This window comes from Ipomoea triloba, chromosome 5 (assembly GCF_003576645.1).
Source record: "Ipomoea triloba cultivar NCNSP0323 chromosome 5, ASM357664v1".
Taxonomy (NCBI): Eukaryota; Viridiplantae; Streptophyta; class Magnoliopsida; order Solanales; family Convolvulaceae; genus Ipomoea; species Ipomoea triloba.
In genome coordinates this window covers 4,211,032-4,233,451 of record NC_044920.1, presented here as the reverse complement: position 1 = coordinate 4,233,451, position 22,420 = coordinate 4,211,032, and the positions used below count along the sequence as shown (strand labels likewise).

Below are 22,420 nucleotides of genomic sequence, written 5' to 3'. Positions count from 1 at the left end.
AATTGACACCAAAGATAAGGATCTCTCGTACAATTATCACTTTTTATTTATGTTATACACTTGGGTGATTGTATTGAAGAATGGACGATCCGACATTTTTCCGCGCAAAATCAACTGCCCTGAGGCCTAAGCTATACACACTCAGAGCGCGCGAGCGAGAGAGTTTGAGGATCCGAAATTGCAGGAGCTCATGGAGCAATGTTGTCGCTTCCACATTTCTCTCATCGGGAAGACAAAGTCGAAAGAGGAAATTCACAGAAAACCCAAAAAAAGAAAGAAACACAGGAAAAAAAAAAAAAGAGTCGATCTCCACTAGCCACTCTCTTAGGAACCAAACAGAACCGAGAAGGCTTCACTCATTCGATCATGGAAGTAGCTCCAATGCCGGAGGATGGATAGCTTGATGAATAGCAATCGGAGCAAGGAAGATAACCTTTAAGGAGCTGTTCATTTGAGTTAACGCTCGATCAAAAAATGGTATGCCAGATTAAATTTGTTCAGAGAAAAAAAGTATCAATGCATGTACAACAATTTGATTTTTGAAACCAATTTTAATGGTGTATGGATCATACTTGAGTTTGATTGTAGTTTCTGATAATCAATTGTTACATTTTCGCCTGGATTATCATATTGATATATTGAGAAAAAAAAATAAAATGTGGATATGGAAGAATAATGTTAGTCTGATCAAGGTGTTTAGCTTGTGAATGAAATAGTGTTATTGCTAGGAGGATTTCATTATGGGCATTGACTGTTTAAAAATAAAGTGAAATCCAGTGATTGTAGAGAAAAGATACTACATTCTGGAAAAAAGTAAAACTGATAATAGCTTGTGGGCCTTTAGTATGTTTAACAAGAATTTCATTTTACACACTTATCTTTGAAATTGTAAATCCCCATGTTTCAAGCAAGAACATAGGTTTTCTTGGCAGTCTAGTTGAAGACTAATGTTGTATATACTAATATATAGTGCTTAGTAGACCTCAGAAAGAATGTTATGGTTGTATATGTTGCTCTTGAGTCTTAATATGAAGAACTTTGCTTAAAAGGTGTTTCATCAGTTAGCAAGATTCAGTTTTAGTTTCATAAACTGGTATAAAACTGTATTATGAAATAATTCCATTTGAAATTATTTCAAAAAGGAAGTATTTAGGAAACCAAAAGCATTCTAGACTAGATTTCAGTGGAATATGGAAAAAGAGCTCAATGTTGAGGTGCATGAAAACTGAAATTACAGATAAGGTACTAAATTTGCAACTAGGAGATTTTTGGAGAAATTGTGAAATAGCACTCCTAAAGCATTTCTGAAGCCTACAAGACTAAAAGGAAGATAAGTTAATTACAACCACATTGTTTGGAAACCACCCCATGTCTGATTAAGAAGGTTCCATTCCTTACAAAGGAGTATCCAAGTAACACCGTTTAGGGATGTTGTTATTAGATAATAGAGTTTCAGCTGTCTTTCAGTAAGTGCCTACCTTATTCATTAATTTGGGTCTTTTGGGATTCTATCATGCCTTATTCAGACTTGTTTGAATAATGTTCACTGTTAGTCTTGGAGAAGCATGTTTAGGACCTCACAGGAATATTGCCTTATGTGCTTTGGGAAGTAACAGTACAGATCAAGACCTGGTGCATAATAAGATTGTTTTTTATTGTCTCCTAGAAGGTAAAGGTTCTGTTCAATGAGGAGTAGTTGTGTGCATGTCAACCTAAAATGGAAGGATAGGAGAAGTGACAGAGCACAAATCAAAGTAAAAAAAAAACCGTTTATACTTAAAAAGGAAAAGCACAAAGATCATACAACAGGAGAAATATCTCAAAATGATGTATATGACTGATATATCACATCTCCAAAATCTCTGAAAAATGAGTAAAGACAATATATAGTTGTCCCAAAGCTCTAGTTTAAAATTTTGAGCTTTAAACTGTAAGGAAAATTTCTCACATTCAACCAGCTTGCTGGTCCAGCACCATTCTTTCGTTGGTTGCCAGCAGTTCACCAAAGAGTGAACTTTAGATGTCAAACAGTGCAGGTCCCCTTTGCCTCCAGTCAAGAAGTGAAGAAAGGGAAGTGAGACAGCCAGCGGTAAGGATGGAGATATGGCATGGACTTTTCACTTCCAATAGAAGAAAAGGAGTTAATAAGAATAAGTTTTGTTTTTACAAATTTGAAATTCTTCCCGTCTGAGATCTTGCAAAGCTACACTATAGTGATTACTTATGCTCAAGTTCTCAATTTTGCTATGTAAGAAGGAATACTTCATTCTCTATTCCCTCCTGAAAACTAATCTCAACGCCTCCTGCAATCAAGGCAGGGTCTACCCTCTCTTCACTCCCATTCTGTTTTCTGTACTAAATATTTTATGAACACAGAGAGGACATACTTGTATAATTTCAGATAATTGTACTCAACAGGCCCTGAAATCATGCTACATTAAAGTATTTGGTAAAAACCCAAAGATATTAAACAGATAACTGAATTTATACCCTATACTAATTTTGTAGATAAATGGCAATTGATAAAATCTGGGTGATGTCCTTATCTTTTAAAGGGCTTCTCATGTTCAACTGATCTTTAAAAAATGTAGAACTTAATCTAATGCAAAACCAATTCATTAATACCTCTATTTGTTTGTAACTTTTGCAGGGAACTTCAGTAAATATAATTGTAGGCTCTCATGTCTGGATTGAAGACCCAGATATTGCTTGGCTTGATGGTGAAGTGAACAAAATTAGTGGTAATGAAGCAGAAATCCAGACAAGTGATGGAAAAACGGTAATGTGAAGCTAATGATAACAATTTTCCATGTTCGTCATTTTCTTTAATCATTTTTTTTTTTTTTCGCGAAAGATAATCATGTTTATCTAAATTTCTTGCTTTTAGATGAAGGGAAAAAGTGTAATTGACCTTTTTTTTTTTTACTATCAGAGAGAATTTTTTTATTCATTATTTATTATATCATATTCTTTGTTCATCCACACAATTAAGGTGGGGACAAATCATCTAAAGAAATTTCATATTTCCTAAATACTTGCTCAGGTAAACATGGCCCTCAGTGCTCCTTTTCGACTGGCATGCCTAATAGAAAAAATGTTCTTTAAGTTTGGGTAAGGGTTGTTTAGAGTTATTTCCTTACAGATTCCTTTGTCCTATTTCTCTTAGGTTGTCAGAAAGTTATCAAATGTTTATCCTAAAGACACAGAAGTTCCTCATGGAGGTGTGGATGACATGACCAAGCTACATTATTTGCATGAGCCTGGAGTTCTGCAAAACTTGAAAGTCAGACATGAGTTAAATGAAATCTATGTGGGTTTTCTCAACTCAAATGATATCTTCTAAATTCCTGGTTTAAGCTTGTATGTTAGACATTAGTAATACGTTTGTTCTCTCGATGTTTGAGATTGCAGACTTACACTGGAAATATTTTAATTGCCATAAACCCATTCCAAAAGTTGCCTCATCTCTATGATACACACATGATGCACCAGTACAAGGGAGCACCATTTGGTGAACTAAGCCCTCATGTCTTTGCTGTTGCTGATGTTGCTTACAGGTTAAACCCATCCTTTCTGTTAATTATTACTCCGTATTATTATTTTTAATTTTGTGTCAAGTTGACTTAAACTATTTTATGCCTTCACTGAAAACAGGGAAATGGTTAATGAAGGAAAAAGCAATTCCATTCTGGTCAGTGGCGAAAGTGGAGCAGGTAAAACTGAAACAACTAAAATGCTTATGCGGTATCTTGCCTTTCTGGGCGGCCGTGCTGTTACTGAAGGACGCACAGTTGAGCAACAAGTTCTCGAAGTATGATATGTAACATATTTGTTGTACATTTCATGCTTTATCAGGTTTCAGAATACTTTTCCCAAAAAAAAATCAACTTTCCATCACTTCTACTATTTCTTGAGTATTTTATGTGATATGGTACACTGATTCTCATGGATCCTTTATGACTCATTGAAGTGCAGTCCAATCCAGTTCTTGAAGCATTTGGCAATGCTAAGACTGTTAGAAATAACAATTCCAGGTTAATAGCTTTCGCAACCTTTGTAGTTTTTTATTTTTTATTTTTTCCTTTTTTGCTTCTGCTAGCAAAAGTGAAGGTGACATTGTGGATTCCTTAATGTTCTACTAAATCTGAAATCGCTGCAGCCGTTTTGGTAAATTTGTGGAGCTTCAGTTTGACAAACATGGAAGAATATCAGGAGCAGCTATAAGAACCTACCTCCTTGAGAGATCCCGAGTTTGTCAAATTTCTGATCCTGAACGCAATTATCACTGCTTTTACCTTCTTTGTGCAGCACCACAGGAGGTATCTTTTTGCTACTGTTAGAGTCTTGATATTAAATTTCTAATCCTGTGGTTACATTATGTTCTGACATTCTTTTTCCTGCAAGGATATTGAGAAGTTTAAATTGGGACATCCCAATACATTTCACTACCTTAACCAGTCAAAGTGCCATGAGTTAGTAGGGGTTAGTGATGATGCACATGACTATCTTGCCACTAGAAGAGCTATGGATATTGTTGGAATCCATAAAGAAGATCAGGTACCTTGACCTAACTGTGTTTGCTTCACCATTCCCCATTTTTTAATAATATATGTATTGGCCAAGGACTGTTTCCTCTCTCACACATGCACAAAATCTCTTGCCCTCTTCCTCAGGATGCAATTTTCAGAGTTGTTGCTGCAGTCCTTCATATTGGTAATATTGCTTTTGCCAAGGGAAAGGACATGGATTCATCAGTTTTAAAGGATGACAAAGCCAAATTCCACCTCAAAACTGCTGCAGAACTTCTCATGTACGAATCTCTTTTACATCTACAGTGTAACTCTGGAAATTCTTTGTTGTTAAAGACGTGTATCTCCATTTCTTCCTACATTAGGTGTAACCCTGTGGCTCTAGAAGATGCTTTGTGTAAACGTGTGATGGTAACCCCTGAAGAAGTTATAAAACGTAGTCTTGATCCACATAGTGCAGCACTGAGCAGGGATGCACTGGCTAAGACAATATATTCGAGGTTATTTGACTGGTAAAGAACTTAGTAACTTTCATTAATAGTCTTTATCAAGAATAGTGTTTTACAGTTTTTATACATGTGGTGAGGGGTGAAGTTACTCATGTCCTACTAGAATATGCAGGTTAGTAGACAAGATCAATGTTTCAATTGGGCAAGATGTGAATTCGAAGTGTATCATTGGAGTCCTTGACATCTATGGTTTTGAAAGCTTTAAAGTCAACAGGTAGCTAGAGATAAGTGGTGTTCCTATCAAACTGTAATTAGATTTTAAAGAGTTGAATGTATAGATGATTTAAAGGTTCTCTAGTTCTGTTATTTCAATTTAAACATATCATGATTTGCAGCTTTGAGCAATTTTGCATAAACTTTACAAATGAGAAGCTGCAGCAACACTTTAATCAGGTAGTTTTGGATAATATTAACCATATAGACAGAGATATGCCATGCATTATTTTCTGAATCCACAGCATGTTTTTACAGCATGTCTTCAAGATGGAACAAGAAGAATACAAAAAGGAGGCCATTGATTGGAGCTACATTGAATTTGTTGATAATCAGGATGTTCTAGATCTTATTGAAAAGGTAATTCTACTTTCCTTTTAGTTGATTATTCTTGTTTTTTGTACTATGAACAGTTGGTAACGGGTGGCCTTCCAATTCATGTTATTTAAAGCATCTTTAGGATTCTTATTTAACATGCTAGAGCATAGATTTCAGAAACTTTTTGCTTGTATGTCAAGTGTCTTCTATCTTCCAGTGAGATGATCTGTGCTCAAGTTGTTCAAAGGCTATCTTCATTTTTCGTAATCATTACAGCTAAGGTTGAAATATATGTTGCTGTGAACTTTTAGTAGTGGTTTTATCAGGCACTTTGTCTTTCCAACCTCAGTGTTAAGAGTATTGCTTGACTAGCAAGTCCTCCAATGGCCAGGACAATGTTGAGAGTTTAGGGAGGCAATTTTATCTGCACTCTGCAGCCTTCACCATGAACATGCTTTACTCTACCAGCTGGACTTAGAAGCTATGAGGTGATTGGTGAATGCAAAAAATACATTTTTGTTTCTATGCAAACTTTTAAGGAGGCTTAGACCTGTTATCATATTCCTGGCCTAAGGAAACAATAAAAGGGAGATATGTATTAGTTGTAAAGAAAACTGAACAGTAAAGTAGTGATGTTTTTGGCATCACACTGGAATGACAACAAAGTAAATCTGTATTTTTCCTTTTTCTTTTGTGGGGGGGTTGGATGGGGGTTTGGAGTGGTGGAAGGGAGATTATTCTCTTTGAAAAATGGCTCATGTATATTATCTATTGAACTGTATTACTACACTTTGAGAGAACTGATTGTTAGAAGGAAACAGAATTATTTTCTTTTTCCTTGCATATGCCCCTCCTTGGTAGTTGAATCAAGTCAATCAACAAATCCTATTTCAGCTATTTTCTTTGTTCACATACACATGAATACCCCTGTTAGCTAGATTTTGTAACGGATTCTGTTAGTTCTTTGCTGCTTAGGCTGAATGGCTAAGTATATTTTGGTCAATCGGTGGTAATAAGTCTTGGACCTTGTCATTTTCCTATCCTACCCATATTAAAATTATATGACCATGTAATGCAAAAGCTAACAATTTTAGGAACAAAGCTGTTCCTAACATTTGCCAGAAACTAGAACAATTGATCTTCATATAGATGTTTTTAGATGCACGAAGAATCTAAAATAAGACTTCAGAAGTAGCATATCAGTTCCTTTGAAAAAAAAAAATTATTTACTCTGGTTCTTGTAGAATTTCATATTGACATGTTTGAACATTGATTATCATGATTTTTCCCCTTTTCCTTCCATCCTGTTGGAGCCTCTCAATTCTGTGCTCACAATTTGCTGGTAATCCTTTCCCCTAAACGGGCACATATATCCTTATTGCAATCATGATGTATTGGGTGTAGCATGTTCCAACTATTGGATCTAGTAGGTTTGCATCGTATATCTGTGACTCATGATTTTTCCTTTTTGCAGAAACCAGGTGGTGTTGTTGCTTTGCTTGATGAAGCTTGGTATGATGGAGTTTACCATTCTTTGATGTTCAGCCCTTGGTTTCTAATAGATTGTTTTCCTTCTCTTTACATTCAATCTGTTTGCAGCTTCCATGCTGAGATTCTGTAAGCCATTTGACTATACTTTTGTTCTCATATACTTAGATCTTCTAATTTCAGTATGTTCCCAAAGTCGACGCATGAGACATTTTCAAACAAACTGTATCAGACTTTCAAGAATCATAAGCGTTTTATAAAGCCAAAACTGTCTCGCACAGACTTCATTGTATCACATTATGCAGGGGAAGTGAGTATGGCTGTAATGTCTCATCCTGTATACTAGGGGCTTCTTGAAAATCTAATATCCATAAATTTTCAGGTGCTATACCAATCAGACCAATTTTTAGACAAGAACAAAGACTATGTGGTTCCTGAGCACCAAGACCTCCTAAGTGCTTCCAATTGCTCTTTTGTGAAGGGCCTTTTCCCTCCCCTACCTGAAGAGTCCAAGTCTAATAAATCTTCAAAATTCTCGTCGATTGGTTCACGTTTCAAGGTATCTTTGTGTAGATTTCCATGCGCAATGGTGTTAGTCTAACTCTGCAATTTTATAATCACCATTATGCATCTACTACAAAAAGAAAATTTCAATTGTGGGAACTGACACTTTGTGCATTGGTGATTACAATCTTATAATGCAGTTACAACTACAATCATTGATGGACACGCTGAATGCTACAGAGCCCCACTACATCCGTTGTATTAAGCCTAATAATCTTCTTAAACCTGGCATATTTGAAAATCAAAACATTTTGCAACAACTGCGTTGTGGTGTAAGTACTGCTCTCACCAATACAAAATAAAAAATAATGAAAACAAAAGGATACAATAAGTGAAAATGTTTAATGGTCATATGCACTTTCTCTAGTTCCTGTTACATTATGTTCATTGTGCAATTTGTTTTTCTTAAGGGTGTTTTGGAGGCAATTAGAATAAGCTGTGCTGGATTCCCTACTCGCCGTCCTTTCTTTGAGTTCATAAATAGATTTGGGCTCCTTGCACCAGAGGGTTTGGTAGGGAAGTAAGTCTTTTTCTCTTGTATATATGAACCTGTGTATAATTTTGATTTTTAAAAAAAAAAAATATACAACATGCAATTTATTAACTTTGTAAAGAAATGATTGCATATTTGTACAGCTTTTGTGAATCTAAAACTTTGTTTTTCCTGGTGGTGAGCAGCTATGATGAAAAGGTTGCTTGTAGGAATGTTTTGGAAAAGTGGGGACTCAAAGGGTTCCAGGTAAAGCCAGTACTTTGTCGCTTCAGATAGATGATGTTTACCCATTATAGAAGGATAGAAATTATGTCTCTTATTTACTTTTATATTCTTTTGGGTTCACTGGTATTGAAACTAAGTATGCATTTCCTAGAATACAGCCTATATCTCTATCTAAAATATCTATCTAATCTAAAATTTAATAAGAGTCAATAATGTTAGTCCTTAACTAAATGAAATTTGTGTTGGTATCATAAGTTATATTAAGTGTTTGTTCTTTTGTTCTTTGTGTTGTTCCTTTGCACTTTTTTTTCCCAATTTTATCCTTCTTATTTTTTAGAGTTAATTATAGAGATGATCCCTTGACTATAGCAAAATTATCAATTTGGTATTTGACTATATTTTTTGCCTAATTAAGTCCCTTAACTTAAAAAATTTTAACCAATTTGTTCCTCTGTTTGTTTAGCAGTCAAACATCCGTTTACTCTGGACCAAATTGGTAATTTTGTTATAGTCAATGGACCATTTCGGTCATCACATGCACCATTTCCTCTCTTATTAAACCGAAGAGTTAATTATCGAAATGGTCTGTTGACTATAGCGAAATTACTAATTTGGTCCCAAGTAAATGGATATTTGACGGGTAAACAAACGGAGGACTAAATTGGTTAAGATTTTTAAAGTTGAGAGACTCAATTAAGCAAAAAAAATAAAAAAATAGTCAAAGACCGAATTGGTAATTTCGCTATAGTCAAGGGACCATTTCTGTAATTAACTCTATTTTTTTTACCTTTATTTTAACATTAGTCGTTAACTAGAATTAAAGCCAAGGACATTGTGGTCTAGTGGCACCAAATTGCTCTCCCATATGGGAGGTTGTGGATTCGAGCCTCAGTAGAGGTGGTATTGACACTTTGTGCTAGTACTAAAAAAAAAAAACTAGAATTAAAAATTTATAAGTGGCATTAAATGCTTTTATTTTGTGACCTTTGCGTTGTACATTTATAATTTATTACCAAATTTACCCCCAATATTGTTTTTTCTTTTGTCAGTCCTACGGTCATTATGTAAAATATAAACACATGCATACATGTGTGTATATGTAGTTTATATAAATATAGTTTAATTTAATAATAATTTTAATTAATGAATAATGTGAATCTATTTTTATATGGTTTTCTTATATGAAAATTTAACTTCTATTTATTTTAACTTATTTTTTTTAATTAAAATTCACTATTTTAAAAATATATGTATCATTAGCTTATTTTTAACAAAATATTTCTATTTCATTTATTATGGTATCGGTATTAAAATCTAATTATAATAAAAGAAATTATAAGAAAAACTAATTACGTTTACTAAAAGCTAAATATTTTTTAACAATCGCACATGGTGCATATTTACCACTAGTAAATAAATACTACGTATATAATATAAAATTTAATAAGAGCCAATAATGTTAGTCCTTTAACTTGAATGAAAATTGTATTAGTAGTATAAGTTCTATCAGTGTTTGTTCTTTGTGTTATGTGTGTTGTTCCTTTACACTTTCTTTCTAATTTACTATTCACATTTTACTTTTTGACCTTTATTTTAACATTAGTCTTTAATTGGAATTAAAAATTTGTTAGTAGTATAAGTGGTATTAAATACTCAGTACTTTTCTTTAGTGTACTTTTCTTTAGTGTTCTTTATGTCGTACATTTATGCTTTCTTACCAAGTTTACCCTCAATATTTTTTTATTTTATAAATTTTACCCTCACTATGTAAAATACAAGCATGTGCATACATATGCGTATATGTAGTTTCTATAAATATAGTTTAATTTGATAATAATTTTTAATTAATTAATAATGTGTATCTATTTCAGTATGATTTTCTTATTTGAAAATTTAACGTCTATTTATTTAACTTCTTTTTTTAATTAAAAATTCATTTTTTTAGTAAAAGAGTTATGTTTTTCATTTGTATCTTATTTGATGTGGAATATAAGCATCATTGGCTTATTATCAACCTAACATTTCCGTTTCATTTATTATGGTAACAATGTTAAAATTTAATTATAATAGAAAAAATTATTAAGAAAAACTAATTGCATTTGCTAAAAGCTAAATCTAATCTTTTTTGAAACATAATGTCTACTAAGTCACTGTGTCCGACGGTGGAAATCCTGGATTACACCCAAAAAAAATAATGCCTACTAAGTTCAATACATTTTTTAAAAAAGTAATGCTAGATACTAATATTTCTTATCATAAAAAATTAAAGTTCGATCTTCTAATATTTATAAGATTTAGATGTTTCTTTATTTATTTCGATCATTTAAATTTACTATCATTTTGTTGTTCGTTGGACATTACTCAATCGCACATGGTGCGCATTTACGACTAGTATAGTAGTATATATATAAGGTCACACCATCAAATCTGTAGAATTCTAGTGGGGAAAAAAAACCTGTTACTGCAAATTGCCTCAGGATCATATATTCATATCTAAGCCACAGATTTAGCAGCTGCTCATATTTATTTACTGCTCTTTTGACTTCACAGATAGGCAAAACAAAAGTATTCCTTAGAGCAGGGCAGATGGCTGAGTTGGATGCACGAAGAGCAGAGGTCCTTAATAGTGCAGCAAAAGTTATACAAGGACGAATAAGAACTCATAATGCTCGTAAATTATTTTTGGCTATTAGAAAGGCTGCAGTTTCTATGCAAGCATTGTGCCGAGGTTAGCTACCTATGACCTATTGAAGTATTTAAGGAATATGTTATCCAAGTAACATGCACAGAAAATAAAATAAACAAAAGGAATGATTAGCCTTGAATGAGATGTCCTTGCATCAAAAAGATGTTTCTGCCATTGATCTCTTAAAGTCTCTTCAAGGAATTAAAATGAATTGAAAAACTGGTGATTCAAGCTTGAATCTCATTCCTAGTCACATAGTTGCATTATATGACTTTTAGGTAGAGTAGCTGGCAAACTTTTTGAGAAACTGAAGAAGGAGGCAGCTGCATTGAGAATTCAAGCTCATACACGTCGACACCAAGCGAGGAAGTCCTATGTCAGACTACGGAACTCAGTGCTTGTGGTGCAGACAGGTTTGCGTTCAATGGATGCCCATAAAAGACTTAGATTTAGGAAACAAACTAAAGCAGCAACTCTAATTCAGGTATGCAATCTATTTTCTGCATAGTTTGGGTAACATGTCTTCATCTTTACTGAATTCTATAATTTGGTTCTTTTGATCTCAGGCACAGTGGCGTTGTCATAAAACTTTTAGGCTTTATAAGAGGCTTAAAAGAGCAACTATACTTGCACAGTGCAGATGGAGGGGAAAAGTTGCCAGAAGAGAGTTAAGAAAGCTAAAAATGGTCAGTGCCAATTTTATTTGGAATAGAAGTTTAAACTCAAATACTTGTATTTAAAAAAAAAAAAAAAACTCTCACTATTATTGAAAATGTCATGGCCTAGTCTGGTTTAATATGGAGGTGCTAATCCATAAAGACTTATCAAACAAGCTTTTTGTCACTGCCTGAACTGATAACAGTAAGTTCATGCGGGAGCATGTGCTCACCTTGAAAGAATATTCAAGCATGTACTAGTAGAGTAATAGGTTAAATTTCCTCACCATTGAAAAGGAAAAAATCTGGACTTTCTATTGCTAACTTTGGCTTCCTCAATGCAATGTGCATACTTTTAATTAGAAGAGTAGCATGCTTCAGACATTTGGTCATTCAATTACTTTGACAGCTCATCTTTTTCTTCCAAACTGCAAGGAAAATGGCCTTTCTGAGGCACTAATTGGTATTACCTGCAGGCTGCAAGGGACACAGGTGCACTCCAAGAGGCAAAAAACAAACTGGAAAAGGAATTGGAGGAACTTACTTGGCGATTGCAACTAGAAAAACGTTTAAGGGTAATATAATTTTTGCTTATGTACAACTTCTATAAGAATTTTAAAATAAAAAGCTGATTTTGAAGTCTGAGAACCGTGGAAAAAATGTTACTTGTGTGCATATACAAGTATCCAAACTGCATTAAAAGATGCGTCTTGATATGTTGCAGTGAAGTGGAATTTGAACTTTATAACTCTGGTTTATTCAATTCTTAACCTAATAGAGTTAAGCTTCTTTATTAAAATCTTTTAATATACTGTTCAAATATTTGGCACAGACTGACCTGGAAGAAGCAAAAACACAAGAGATAGCAAAGTTGCAGGAATCTCTGGAAGCTATGCAAAAGAAAGTTGATGAGGCAAAAGCTTTAGCTGTCAAGGAACAAGAAGCTGCAAAGAAAGCTATTGATGAAGCACCTCCAGTTGTCCAGGAAACCCCAGTCTATGTTGAAGATACTGAAAAATTAGAATCTTTAACAGAAGAAGTTAAAAGTTTACAGGTAAAGAGGCTGAATGATTATTTCATATGTTGTATTAACTTTGAAACACAACTTTGACAACTTGCTAAACAATTTGGCATGATAATGATGAATCTTCATGAACAACATTTTGTATGCTCAGGTTTTGGATTTTAGGTGAATGCCAATGCCCTATAGATGCTTCAGAGAAGACGTTTAAGTTTCAAATTTGCAGTGTTGGAATCCAATGTCTATGTTATAGATTTGTCACCTGGTTTGCATTTACAATTGTGCCTACCTTTATGTACAAGAGAGGCCTGATCACCCTCAACTAATGCCTATCATCATGCAGTGAACAAGGCTTAGCGCAAGAATTTACCGAAAAGGGTGATCAAACGTTAAAACCAAATATTAACCAATAGTGATGTAGATCACAAAGCCAACTGCCTGAATCAAATCAAAATTTGTTTTTGACAGTAAAATAACTGAATATCTTTATCTGTCAAATCCAAAACCAGAGGAAATTTGATGGTATACATGCATTTTAGCATTAGGTTAGTGTAAACTTCATCCATGATCTCTGAGATATTGAAATTAGGAAGCATGCACATGTATCCTGGTGCTCAGAAAATGTGAATTCTTTAATTACCATTTGATCTTTAACAATATTTTTTCTTTCCTTTAGAATCCCAGTGTACCTTCTGAAGTAAATGGATATGTTAGTTAATATTGCATCTTTTATTTAGGCTTCTTTAGAGCATGAAAAGCAGGATTCTGATGACTTGCGGAGAAAATATGCTGAGGCGCAAGAATCTAATGAAGAATACCGTACAAAATTAGAAGAAACAGAAAAGAAAAATAATCAACTCCAGGAATCTGTGAACAGGTACTCTGGTATTCAGTATCTTTTTTCCAGCTTATAGAAACACTGTTTCTCTATTGATTGTATCTGCATCACTTTAATAGCCAAGAAGAGTGTGCAGCTGTCTTGATATGAATTACACACCAAGGAATTTCATCACACTCGTCCCTCATCAAATGTACCCTCCCAAAAAAATAAATACAAATAAATCTTGCGTTATAATGCAGTTCAGAGTTGACCATCAAAAGAGCTTCTGTGGGGGAAACATTTATAGTGATATTGTGATATTCAGTATGAAACTTTTGGAACTTCTAAATAATAAGTTCTAGTCCTTTTCATGACATACTTGGTGCCATCACCAGAACAATAGTCAAGTATATTTTTGTTCAAAAGAAAATTTTTCTTTTGATGCTTGGTGAAATAGATAAGCGCTGTTAGTGGTAAAACAAAATTAAAGATGATGAGGTAATGGGATTGTATCTCTATCCACACTGAAAGCTTGATTTGGTTTGCATTTTTTGCATCCTATAATTGAACTCTTTATGTGCAATCAGGTTAGAAGAGAAATTGACAAATATGGAGTCGGAGAATAAAGTTCTTCGTCAGCAAGCAGTTTCAATGACACCCAATAAGTTCCTCTCTGGTCGCTCTAGATCATTTATCCAGGTATTTCTTTTGCACAAGTAGAGCTTCTTTTGATGTAAATTGTGACTTGTTATGAAAAGTTTTCTTTTTCCTTCAATAGAGAAGCAGTGAAAGCAGTCACAGTTTTGGAGAAACAAGAATGCACGTGGTAATTGGTCTTCTATACTTTTGACTTGGGTTGTTTAAGCCTGATTGTATTCACATATCCTTTGGTTCTTGTGCTCTCAATTGCATCAGGAATTGCATAGCCCATCGATGAACCAAAGAGATTTTCCTGAAGTTGAGGACAAACCACAAAAATCACTAAACGATCAACAGCAAGAGAATCAGGATCTGCTTGTTCGTTGTATTGCACAAAACTTGGGATTTTCGGGGAATAAACCAATTGCAGCCTGCATCATTTACAAGTGCCTTCTGCAGTGGAGATCTTTTGAGGTTGAGAGGACCAGTGTGTTTGACCGAATTATCCAGACTATTGGTCATGCTGTTGAGGTTTGAGCTATGATATTGATGCAATCTTATCCTCACTTCAAGCATTTAATGCTTCTTAAAACAGTTGTCCTATGTTTACACAGAAAGCTCAGGATAACAATGATATACTGGCTTATTGGTTGTCAAATGCTTCAACTCTTCTACTGCTTCTTCAACGCACACTGAAAGCTAGTAGTGCTGCAGGAATGGCTCCTCAACGTCGTCGATCCTCAACTAGTCTTTTTGCAAGGATGACAGTGTCCCAGGTGAAAATTGTTTCTATTCAACCTCTTCTTTGGCACTTCAGGAAAACTTTGGATACATTCTTATAAGAATTTATATAAATTGATGTAGAGTTTCCGTGGAACTCCTCATGGAGTCAATCTCTCGTTTGGAAACGGTGGGCTGTCTGGTGGAGTTGATACTATTCACCAAGTGGAAGCAAAGTACCCTGCCTTGCTTTTCAAGCAGCAGCTTACGGCTTATGTTGAGAAAATTTATGGATTGATTAGAGATAATTTGAAGAAAGAGATTTCTCCATTGCTTGGGCTGTGTATCCAGGTATCTGAACTTGTTATCTATAATAGGCATGTTTGTTTCAAACTTAGGTATCTGAAAGGCAAATTGCCAAACATTTTATGATACCTTTGCCTTTTCTTGTTTTTTGGTATATTAATAGGCACCACGAACTTCAAGAGCAAGCTTAGTCAAAGGATCATCACGTTCAGTCGCCAATAGTGCAGCACAGCAAGCTTTGATAGCTCATTGGCAGGGAATTGTGAAGAGCCTTGGGATTTTCCTCAAAACTTTAAAAGGGAATCATGTTAGTGACTTTGATGATGCTTTTATTTTATTTTATTTTATTTTTTATTTTTATTACATCAATTCATGCCATCTCTTCTTGTCTTCTAGCACGGACACCAGTCTTGTTTGGTAAAGCTTATGATTATAATTTGTAATTATGCTGTATTGGTATTGATTGTGAAGTAAGCTATAATAATATATGTACAATTCGTACTTATCCTTTCATTTATTAAGTTCCCGTCAAGAGTTATTGCCTAACTTGCTGTGTGTCTTGACTTTTCCAGGTACCCCCATTTTTGGTTCGTAAAGTTTTCACACAGATATTTTCATTCATCAATGTTCAACTATTTAACAGGTACAAATTGCTTGCTTGTATTTGCACATTATTGAGTTTCTAAAATAACCGATAAATTTTTTTCATGTCTTTTGTTTTTAATGTTCTTTCACAGCTTGCTATTAAGGCGGGAATGTTGTTCCTTTAGCAATGGTGAATATGTGAAAGCAGGGCTGGCTGAATTGGAGCATTGGTGCTACACTGCAACTGATGAGGTATTCCCAATCCAATGTTATTTTACTCTATATTTTTCGCAATTCTGGTGAAGTCAGTGTAATAATGAGAAAAATAACAGTATGCAGGTCAATCTTGGGATGAGCTAAAGCATATCAGGCAGGCCATTGCATTTCTGGTAAAACCTTACCCTCCCTCCATATACTCCTCAAACCATGTTTGCCTCACTGCAAATACAATTTAGCCAAAATTATGGTTTCTTTTCAGGTCATGCATCAAAAGCACAAAAAATCTCTGCATGAAATTAGCCATGACCTTTGCCCAGTAAGCAATATTCTCTCTGTTCATCAAAGAATGAGGCATTGTACTGTAATATTCACCTGAGTTTTACTACACGTACTCCCAAATCCTACTTCCTCACTTCTACTCCATGATGTGGACAAACAAAGATATGATATTTTCATCATGTGGGTCCCAAGAAAAGTGTTTACATCAAGAATTTGTGAGATGGAGTAGGAGTTAGGAGTAAGAAATGAGAATCCATGTAATATTTTCCTATTCACCTCCATTCCTCCACTAACTTTTTGTCCAATAGGTGCTTAGCATTCAGCAACTGTACCGGATCAGTACAATGTATTGGGATGACAAGTATGGGACACAAAGTGTGTCCTCTGATGTAAGATTTTAGGGATTCAGTTGCATTTAGTAGTCATCTTGTACTGTGGTGGATCATTTGTCTCAAACAACTGAGGTTTTTTCTATGCTATTCTTCCTTCAGGTTATATCCAGCATGAGAGCATTGATGACCGAAGATTCAAATCATGCTGTCAACAACTCATTTCTCCTGGATGATGATTCGAGGTTATTAGCAGCACCCAGCATTTTTTCATCCTTCCACATTCTGATTTTACTTTGATCCATCTAAATTCCCACGCATTTTCTGAGGCAATCAATGGCTGATGCTCGTCTTTGATTCTGCAGTATACCATTCTCTGTAGACGATATGTCGAAATCAATGTTACAAATAGACATAGCTGATGTTGGACCTCCTCCTCCTCTCCGCGAAAACTCAGGCTTTAGCTTTTTGCTTCCAGGCACAGACTGAAACCAATGTCCTATAGGTGATTATTCTAATTTCTGCAATATCTACCTCAAGGGAGAGATATTTTGTTACATATGGATGCAAAATACATTTGTAGGCATGCATATTGCATGCTGCTTCTATTTATACTCGTTGGTTTCTATGAAGAAAATCATTTTTGCCCCAAATATCTTGCACTATTGTCTTCTTTTTTCTTTTTTCTTTTTTTTTGGGTTCTTTTTCATGGTGGTTTTCATGATGAAAACACCATGCTACTACACCCACACAATATAAAAAACACATACATTACGAATTAATACCCAATTTAATCCTTAACTATAGTGATTTTTCTCGGTTTAATCCTAAATGCCTTTTTGTGCTTAACTAGCTTCGTAATTTTACCTCTATTAATACCCAATTTAGTCCTCTGCTATACTAATTTTATTCGATTTAGTCCTTGATTATAACAGCCAAAGAGTCAATTGAGGACCTAATATAATTAAGCACAAAAAATCATTTAGGACTCAATAGAGACAAATTAGTATAGTCAAGGACTAAATTGGATATTAACTCCCTACATTACCGTCGAGCTAAGAAAAAGATCATAATCAAGTCAACATCAATTAGATTAGTCTCAGATAAAAGATTAAGAGATGAGGCAGAGAGTGTACCTGGATGAGTCCGGTTTATGACTACCAATTATTGTGACTCAACAATGAGACATTCAGAGTAGCATTTAACTGATAAATCAAGGAAAGTATAGAAAACAACATAGATAAACAGTCTCACATTACACTGCCCTTAGCAGCAGTTTCAGAAACCGAAATGTCTCAAATCCATCATCATCAGTTCACCAGAATTAGCAAATCAACGAAAAAAAAACAGGTTTTTTTGGGCATCAATCCCGCAGTTAAGGTTAAGGAAGGAAGGATCTCGATTCCTCCTGCAATTGGATCTTCCAGGTTGCAAAAATCGGATGATGTGACATGGCAGCATCAAGAACTAGCACTAAAAAGTGAATTAGATCGCTAGACGGATAACTAGAGCTCACAAAATCGTCCACAGGGAGAGAATTAATAACCCCAAGACTAAACCCCGTGTCTTCAGGGCACAGCCTAATGTCCTCCGTTCAGCGCCTCCATAGTATGGCTGGATCATGACCTGATACCTGCAAGTTCCGGTAGAAGGATCTGACCTTGTTACTGCTCCAAGTCCCGAGAACTTGCAGGCCTCGTCTTCCTGATTGTTTATCTGGTAAAAGCTGTTGAAAGCATAGGAGATATTTGCCCGTGCATCCATACCCCCACAGGACGTCTGAAACCCGAGGCTTGTGCAGTCTGCAAGACTACACGCATAACTCACACTCGAGGCAACCTCACCATCATCAAGCCTCGCATTTGGTTTAAACACGCACCATTTTTTCTCCAGGTACTGTACTCCTCTTGCAGGAAGTAAAGATCCCGTGCTTATGGTGCCAAGATTGAGCGAATATTTGGGTTGTCCATCGTAGTAAAAAATTCCCCAATGGCGTTCGAAATTCCCGGGAGCAATGCTCTTGGCATCCTCATCGATCAAACTGAAGAGATAGGCATTTATAGGTCCAGGCCTCATTGGGGTGCCTTTCCCACCGGCTATGTGAGCCATGAATCCTTGGTTGAACTTCTCCGCGTATTGCACATTCGCATTTCGGTCCCCATCAGTTGGCCAACCAATTTCTCCGACTATAATAGGCAAGTTCCCGAACCCATTCTTTTGTAAAGCCCACACGAGCGTATCATGGTTTGCATCAAACATGTTGTTATAGGATGTCCCCCCATCGTTTAAAGGTGTTGCATCCCCATCAAAAAATGCATAATCAACTGGGAAGCTGGGATCGTTATAAAGGCTTATAAACGGATAGATGTTAACAGTAAATGGGCAGCCGTTATCACTCAAGAACTTGACCATTTGAAGAACATATTCATGGACATCGGCTTTAAAATCACCGCCAGATGGTAACCCACTAGAAGTGTCATAAACATCAGCATTGAGAGGGACAGTAACCTTCACTTGATTGCCAAGCCCGGCTTTTATGAGCGCAGATTGAACACTTTGGAGAGCCGGGAAAGTAGTTCTTAGATACGTTCCATTGTATGTTTTCAAGTAAGGTTCATTCCCAACTGCAACATACCTGAAAATTCAAACAAAGGTCCTGTCTATACTAAGCAATGTAACTATATAACGTAATAGTTAAGTCGAGGCATTCAAACTAAGCGATATACGTTCCATTGTATGTTTTCAAGTAAGGTTCATTCCCAACAACAACATACCTAAAAATCCAAACGAAGGTCCTGTCTATACTAATCAATGTAGCTATATAACGTAATAGTTAAGTTGAGGCATTCAAACAAAACGATTATACAACAACCCGGAGGCGAGGGGGCGAGATGAGACGAACCTGATGTTGACATTGTTCTTGAGATGGGTGGTGACGTTTTCAGAAACCCATTTCTGAGCAGCCTTTGAGCTAGCCATGGTCGAGAGCATGTCATTCGGAATGCCAACCATGACCTCAATGCCAGACTTGCTCAGAGCCCTCAAGGTGTCATAATCTGCATCAAAAAGCTTAACCTTTTGGATCCCATTCTCCCTCATCATCCTCACCACTATCTCGGGAGGAAGACGGTGCGACGACTGTGTGCCCCAGTTGGCACCTATCCCACTCACCTCACAAATCAATGAACCAAAACCTACAAGAAACAAAACCACCCCATACAACCCCAATCCCAATCTCCTTCTTGAACAACTACCTAGCTTACAACTAATGTTCATACTTGGTAATGTAACAACAAAGCCCCAATCTTTTTTTTTTTTTTCCAAAATTTGCAATCAATTGAATCCCAACTCAAGAAAACACCATCTCCAAACAACCCAATAACAGAGAAGCAATGAAAAGCTGAATCTTGATATTAAACAAACTTAATCCAGCAGTTATTAACTAGTGATAGATTAAACAGAAAATAAAAGAGATAGGGTTTGAAAGCAACATTAAACTGGAGCTAGCAGCAAATCAACTTATGAAGAAGGAAGAAACTGAGATGGAAATATATAATAAAATGAGTATAGTAATGATAATAAATGAACAAGTAAATCTGGTAGCTAGGACATAATAAAAACAAACATAATAAAACCAAAATATCTCAATGAAAAAGACTTTATTAAGACAAGATATCTGAAAATAACTTTAAAATTTCTCCTCTTGGGAAGAAAAGTACTAGGAAAAAAAAACTTCTTCTTTTTTTTTTTTTTTAGTAATTTAGGGTGTTATTTGAGGAGTAGAGAGAAAGAGACAGAGAGAGAGGGAGAATAAGCAAGGGTGTAAAGACAGCCGCTACCAGAGCAAGAAGACCAACCCACTCAATAATGCATACTGTAATACTGAACAAAATATCATATATATATATACCAAGAGAAAAAAGAAAAAGAAAAAGAAGAAAATAAAAACAGAAAGGGCAAACTTTTAGAGAGAGAAAGAGAACACTTTGTCTAATGTCTACGCAAAAGTGAAACTGGGCAGTGATTAGTGACTAGTGAGGGAGGGAGAGAGAGAGATAGAGGTTTATGTATGCAAAAGTGAAAAGTGGTACTTGGGGTTACCGCAAAGGAGCTGTAGGGGGTGGATAGAGAGAAAGAGAGAGAGAGAGAGCATCAGCAATGTACACCTATGCAAATGCATTAGATTCATTTGGCATTGCTGTAATGCTGTTTAAGGTGTCTGTGTTTTCTTTGTCTTCTTGGTTGCAACCCTTCAGTTACAGCCTGTAAGAAAATGAAGAAAAAACAAAAAAATAATATTGCAGTTCCTCAATCTCATATTATTATCTAATTTTTTTCCGCACTCAAATTCTTGACATAAACACTTTTTGATAGGACTTACGCAACGAAAATATCTTTTCATTTACTGTTACTTGTCAAAGGAGGCAATAAAAATGAGAGAGTACAAATTAGAGGCATGATAGTAAAATTCATTTATTTACTATGAGTATTTGTTAGTCAATATTTCTTTTTTTTTTTTGCATTTTTTAGAATATTTTAATATTTTGTATTTAATAGTATTTTAAATGAAATTTTTAAATATATAACTTTTATATATTATTTTAAATTTAATATCATATGAGAATTTAAAATGTAAATAATTTAGTCAAATTTTGTTAATTAAACTAAATATATAAAATGAAATGGAGTGAAAATTTTGTAAAACTAGACAAAATAGAGAAGTGATGTACGGACTTATAAGTTTTTCCTTTTTTTTTTTTGTCTGTTAAGTTTATTATTTGGGCATTTAAATTGGGAAAATTATGGTCCACACATACCACGATCTAAAATATCGTCATGAATATTATGAATAAAAATAATGCACATTATATTGTAGAATAATGTACATTATGTTTTAGAATAATATATAATACGTGTTAGGATAATGTATATTATGTGTTAAAATAATGAGTCATTTCCATTTTTTGTCCTACTGTTATTGGAGCATTGCCAATTTTAGTCAACTTCATTAATTTTTGCCACATTGTGACCAGTCTTTTTTAGTCCTTGCCACTTTTAGTCCACCGTTAAAATTTTTGTCAAATTACCTTCCAAAATAGGGGTATTTTTTGTCTTTTCATGCTTTGGTCATCTCCTTGACCCTTTGCAGTGGTTTTCCTTACGCATTTTCATCCATTGAAGAGGTCCGGCGAAAGCCATGTGAGCCACATTACAAAGTCATGGCTTTCGCCGGACCTCTTTATTGGATGAAAATCTGTAAGGAAAACCACTACAAAAGGTAAATGAGATGATCAAAGCATGAAAAGATCAAAATATCCCTGTTTTGGACGGTTATTTGACGAAAATTTTAACGGTGGACTAAAAGTGGCAATGACTAAATAAGACTGTAATGAAGTGGACTAAAATTGACAATGCCCCAATAACAGTAAGACCAAAAATGGAAATGACTCTAAAATAATGTACATTACGTGTTAGAATAACAAAACATCTTGGGAAATATAATGTACATTATGTTTTAGAATAATGTACATTAAACTTTAGAATAATGTATATTATGTTTTAAAATAATGTATATTATGAGTTATTGTTGCAGCTGGGGGCACAAAAAAATAAAATTAAGCAAAACAACGTTGTTTTGAGACCGTGGTCCACACAGCTATGTGGACCACGGTCCACGCAATAACCATTTTCTAAATTGCCAAATTGGCCCATAGGTTGGGCTTATTATGATCAAATAATCGAAAGGATTAAAGTAACTCTTGAGAAACAATCATTATTGTGTGCATCATGGTTTATATAACTGTATAGATCATACTACCAA

At 35.0% G+C, this 22,420-nt stretch overlaps 2 protein-coding genes across 2 annotated transcripts; one reads left to right on the top strand and one right to left on the bottom strand.

Annotated features, from left to right (window-relative positions):
* Positions 1-110: 110 nt before the first annotated feature.
* LOC116019482 (myosin-11-like) lies at positions 111-17,239 on the top strand. Its single transcript, XM_031259702.1, has 38 exons — positions 111-477; positions 2,651-2,779; positions 3,167-3,310; positions 3,412-3,557; positions 3,655-3,811; positions 3,976-4,034; positions 4,160-4,319; positions 4,405-4,557; positions 4,674-4,810; positions 4,895-5,041; positions 5,151-5,252; positions 5,374-5,431; positions 5,510-5,611; positions 7,044-7,081; positions 7,241-7,367; positions 7,440-7,616; positions 7,762-7,893; positions 8,032-8,141; positions 8,300-8,360; positions 10,890-11,067; positions 11,304-11,509; positions 11,592-11,711; positions 12,158-12,256; positions 12,514-12,735; positions 13,440-13,579; positions 14,110-14,221; positions 14,301-14,348; positions 14,438-14,692; positions 14,776-14,937; positions 15,026-15,232; positions 15,351-15,494; positions 15,760-15,830; positions 15,925-16,024; positions 16,105-16,161; positions 16,251-16,307; positions 16,579-16,659; positions 16,762-16,844; positions 16,965-17,239. Exons 1-38 carry the CDS (start codon positions 475-477, stop codon positions 17,086-17,088), a joined length of 4,608 nt encoding a protein of 1,535 aa, XP_031115562.1. The 5' UTR covers positions 111-474; the 3' UTR covers positions 17,089-17,239.
* A 527-nt stretch (positions 17,240-17,766) lies between these two features.
* On the bottom strand, positions 17,767-20,768 carry LOC116019483 (glucan endo-1,3-beta-glucosidase 6-like). Its single transcript, XM_031259703.1, has 2 exons — positions 19,502-20,768; positions 17,767-19,234 (listed from the first exon to the last, which is right to left on the bottom strand). Exons 1-2 carry the CDS (start codon positions 19,873-19,875, stop codon positions 18,112-18,114), a joined length of 1,497 nt encoding a protein of 498 aa, XP_031115563.1. The 5' UTR covers positions 19,876-20,768; the 3' UTR covers positions 17,767-18,111.
* Between the last annotated feature and the right edge of the window lie 1,652 nt (positions 20,769-22,420).